The 5,000-nt window shown below is 37.6% G+C and overlaps 1 protein-coding gene across 2 annotated transcripts in view; it reads right to left on the reverse strand.

The window, feature by feature from the left end:
- anapc1 (anaphase promoting complex subunit 1) overlaps positions 1–5,000 on the reverse strand; it is a 106,755-nt gene that overhangs the window by 43,543 nt on the left and 58,212 nt on the right. For both annotated transcript variants that reach the window (XM_041252816.1, XM_041252815.1), the window contains exons 30-33: positions 4,993–5,000; positions 3,327–3,461; positions 2,932–3,014; positions 1,949–2,027 (exon numbers count right to left, since the gene is read on the reverse strand). The exon at positions 4,993–5,000 is cut by the window's right edge and continues 84 nt beyond it. In XM_041252816.1, the coding sequence (XP_041108750.1) occupies positions 1,949–2,027; positions 2,932–3,014; positions 3,327–3,461; positions 4,993–5,000 (305 nt within the window). The remainder of the gene's footprint in view (positions 1–1,948; positions 2,028–2,931; positions 3,015–3,326; positions 3,462–4,992) is intronic.

Below are 5,000 nucleotides of genomic sequence, written 5' to 3' on the forward strand. Positions count from 1 at the left end.
CTAGCCCCGGGCCGCTGGGCCACGGTTAATGTCGAACCCTGTGACAGACATAAGCCCTGCCAGCGATGCTACCTTTTCACAGATTCACGTAACTTTACAGGTTCGCACATGAGTACAAGCAGAAATGGTTTGGTACTCACCAAATTAGGGATCATCATCATCTAAGTCGCTCTCTACCTCCACCTCCTCTGATGACAGTTAGGACAATTGGTATTTTAAAAGATCTAGTGTGCAAATTTAGAGTGAGATTCTAGGGCCAGGGTACTTCCAAAACAGTTTAGCACCAATTTTCAAAACAACTTGGACCCCTGTCAAAGATGCTGGGTTCAGGATCAAATGTTTCAGTGTCCATCTTACACATATGGATATGCATCAGAGCAGAAAGATGTGATGCTGACCGATGGGATCAATATTTGTTTTTTAAAATGTTGACGTAAAAACCCACGCTCACAAGTGCACTGCTTAACAGCAGCATCAGAGACAACAACAATAGTTTACGAGTTTTTAAGTAGGAGTCTGGATTGCTTGTTATTACAGTTTTTTTTATCAAATCATCATGCATTCTCTGTATTTCAATAGCCTACCACCAAATTCCAGCCATGTGGATTCAAAAACAAAACACTGCTTCACTTTATTAGTGTTGTTGAACACGTCAGCTTGACAATACAACATTTACAGAGGGATATAACAGAGAACAAAACATTATTTTAAGTAAAATGCTTAAGTAAATGTATTTTTTAAAATTCACGTTTAAATGTAATTGCTCTCATACATTGACAGCTCTTCTCATCTGCGCTCAGTTTGGGAAGTGAAGTGTCAGCAAGCTTCCACAAGGCCACTCCCATAACTAAGCCCCTCTCATCTGAATGGACAGCTAAATTGAGATCCCTGTTATCATTGGTTGCTTCAAGTGTCCATTAAAACAAAATGATTGATGCAATGAACTGAAGTGATTCCATCTATCACTTTTATTTATTTTTTTTTATTTTTTATAATACCTTGAAGCAGCCAATGATAGCGCTAGCAGGAATTAACTTTTTAGTGAATTGGAATCCTCCGGCTTTAATGAAATATGGGGAGTGGTATTTACTCGTGGGCAGAGATAATAAGCTAAGGTTACCCAGAGATCGTTGACACATCCCAGAGACTATAAGACTCTATAGAACGTCAGGAGGTTAGGCAGGTATGGGTCACAACCAGATTACATGTACCGCTGCCTATATGAAAAATGCTTTTCCTGTTAAAAATGTACTGACGGTATGCATTTGAGTCTAGCAATATGGAAGTCTGCATTTGTTTTTATTGGTGCACATGTGTACCACTTATGTGAACTCCTGATTACATATTTTGAAATATGGAGGAGGCACTGCCTCCCTTGCCTCCTCTAAGAAGCCTCCACTGCTCCTTTCCACGTAGTTTGTTTCGGCTAGAGATTTTTTAGCACTGCAAGTCGCTTTACTAAAATCTCTGCCGGTATTTGGATCTTACTCACCTGTATTTGTTGCACAGAAAAAAAGTATTTGTATAAACTTATGCTGGGATTAGCTAACAAACCACACAAGTACTATAAAAGAACAAACAAGCACAGCAACGCAGCTGGTGTTAAAAATATCCCTTAAGTTTTAACTTTTTGCATATGCACGTTCCTGGTCCTTTTATAAAATGTACCTAACAATAGAAAATTACTTTACAGAACGAATTTACAAAAACACTTCTATCCCTGAAGAATCACCTGAAATACAGCTTTTCTAACTGTAGTGCATGCATATGTAAGTATACAACTCACAAGTCTGCTTAAATATTATAGAAATGATGCTGGTCCCAAAAGCGTGATTGAGAGGCGGTTACCAGCAGACTTGTTGGTGTTTCTTATTACTTAATATACTGCCAGCAAAAAATGCATAGACTTTTTTTTTTCTTTTCTTAAAATGATAAAGTTTCCTCTTACCCTCAACAGGAGAAATTCAGGTTTAATGAAGTCCAGCAAAAACATAGTGTCTGGTGCCCTAAGCCAATCAGCAATAGACCTGCAACATGAAAAATAGGAGGAATATAATAGCTCAATAGATTGGTAATAGGATAAGTACCTGTGACGGAAAGATGAGTTCTGGTGATGAATCTTCCTCCCAACCTGTGAGGGCGCTAAAGAACGGGAGGAGAAGTATCTGGAAGGGCTGGCCTGACAGTTCGTTTCCGGGTCAGGGAAGTGGGTCAGCCTGGAGGGAAGCGCGACTCTGTTGTAAGACCGTATTGATTTGAGAGGTAAACGAGAGGCAGCTGCAAGTAATAAGGCAGCTGCAACCGTTTATCTCGATATCATGCGGGATTACATATAGGGGCCAGGGTAACGCTGATCTTCTCCTTCGTTTGGGTTAACGCTTGGAAAGAGAAGGATCGAGAGAGGAGCTCTCGTTGTAAAGAGGAATTACGTGTTGTGTTTGTTTGTAATTGTCTGCGTTTTTCACCACCAGACAGTTAACTCACCTGTCCGGAGCTGTCGACCAGGGTCAGCACAATCCGGATCACCACTGCACGGAACCGTCACAAAATAGTGTCTTCACCCACCACAAGCACGTCTGCACTCACCCAGGACTGGTGACCGTGTGTTCGTTTTGTTCGGGACTGTGTCCTATTATTGCTATCCCCGTGCTTTACACATTGTTGTGTATAGCCGGGGATTTATTATTTAACGGTCACCAGACCTGGATTATAAATAAAAGCACCTTTCCACTGGAAACTGTTGTCTGCCTGTCACTCCTGCACCGCTATACCTGTTCCCCTCCACTAGCCACTTTGCCACAGTACCCCTAATATTATATCAAGTGGTTACCATTGTAGCCCAGATAAGATACAAATGTATGCAAAATCTTTTGTTTTTTTAACTGCAGTCCATTTACTATCATCAATTCGGAGGGCCACCAGTGCTCCTACCTGTTATTTGTTTTAAGGTAGATCATAGCCAAAGCTAGAGTTGCACCAGGGCACGTAACATCCACATTTATAGTGTCTCCCTCCTGTCAATGAAAAAAAAAATAATAATTTGAGCTCTGAATCTCAAAAGCACCATTTAGTTTTTATCTACTGAAAAATCAACAAGCTAGAGACTCCAGAAATGCAGTTAAAACATGAATCCTGTTAATACACCCTTATCCAATTTTCAGTGTATTGTCCAAAATTCAAGAACAGTATTTCACTACACTTGTTCATCACTAGGACTGAGCATGTATGCAATTTAATAAAATACACCAATATCATTTTCAGTCATTTGTTGGACCATTTTTTTTGTCTGCAACAGCCCCCTCTTGCAGAGAACGGAATGCCTTCACCTTGATCTGGTAACTGGGTGACTTATGTTTTTCTCTGTTTATTCCAGCCTGGGAACGCCTGTGTCCGCCAACCATATACTGGTACAACTGTTCTGGCACATTCAGGTCAGACATTCCAATTAGGTTACTTCCATGCTGAAAAACAAATAAATGTTCAAGTAGGAATTTAGACATCTAAACATTTGTGTTTTTCTTACACCTTAAAATATTTGTTTAACATTAATAACATTATTTAAAAGTATTCTGAAGGTATGTTTTACAAAACATTGGTACTAAATGTTACAAAGACCTACTTTTGCCAGTGTCTTTTGTCTATGTTAACTATTACAAATTACTACAGCACTACTTATAGGAATAATGTTAAAAGGTTAACATATACAGTGAAACCTTCATGGCACCCGCCTATTCTAGGTTGACTGGAATTACACATAAGAATAGAGGGCCCTGTACAAAAACATCTTTTAATTGGTAAACAATCTTAACATGAAATAACAAGCAAACAAATACATAATTGATGTTGACTGTTTTATTTTGGGGTTATGAACTCACACATTTTGTGCCGGTGTCACAGGAAATATGTTAGCGTTTGCCTTTTTGAGCCTTTTAGAATTTAAAATAGCGAGGTTAAGCGGTCTCCATTTGCTGTCAGTAAACTAATTCATTAAATTGTTTTACTTTTAAAAAATTTGCCAGGATCTTTATTAAAGCTATGTTATATGTGGTTAAAATCGAAAACGCATTAATATATTTGTGTTGAATCGTTATATAACAGTTTTTAAATAATATGACAATATCTACTATTTAACATTCCCAGTTTAAACCATCATCAGAGTTGTCATTAAGTTTGTAATCACCAGATATTTACATTATAGGTTTTCTTTGTACAAATGTTACCGAAAGAGAAATAAATACGATATTCTGTATATTGGTTATGACATATCAGAAACAATTAAGCATTAAGATTTATTTTTATGTGCAATTAGATTATTACAGCTGTCAATAATGTATACCCTTACAAAAAAGTCCTGCAGGATTTCAACAGGAATGTACAGGAATTGTGAAGGTGTCCTGCAGGAATCAGAGCAATCCTGCAGGAATTATAGTAATCCTGCAGGACTTCCATGAATCCTGCAGGACTCAAATACACTTTGATAAATAAGATGACAAATGTTACTTTTTTAAACAGAAAAATAACGTCTGCAACACACTTTGATAAATATGACGTAAAATGTCGCATTTTGAAACAAAAAAATATGGTCTGCAATACCAGTTTTCGTTTCTCAAAAAAATACAAATGGTATCTGTAAAATCTTGGATAAATCGCCACAGAACCTTACCTTTAACTTCTAAAATTCGCACATGCGCAGAAAGGTTCAAAAAGGAAGACGCTAACTTATTTCCTATGACAACGGTATGAAATTATTTTACATAAAATATCATTGAATATGGACTGGAATAAAAAATGCTGCATAAACGATTTTCTTAATCCACATACCCAACCTTTTATGCCTGAATTAGAACAGCTTAATTTTGTATAAAATGACATTCATCCTTCTATGTGCTCAGCACATGCTAAACTCTGGCCATTTAATAGAAAAAAAGGACAATGAAAGCAGATACTGTTTAGCAAAATACTGCAGATTACAGTAATCTAAAACGTACTTACCCCAAGAC

This window comes from Polyodon spathula, chromosome 6 (assembly GCF_017654505.1).
Source record: "Polyodon spathula isolate WHYD16114869_AA chromosome 6, ASM1765450v1, whole genome shotgun sequence".
NCBI classification, from domain to species: domain Eukaryota; kingdom Metazoa; phylum Chordata; class Actinopteri; order Acipenseriformes; family Polyodontidae; genus Polyodon; species Polyodon spathula.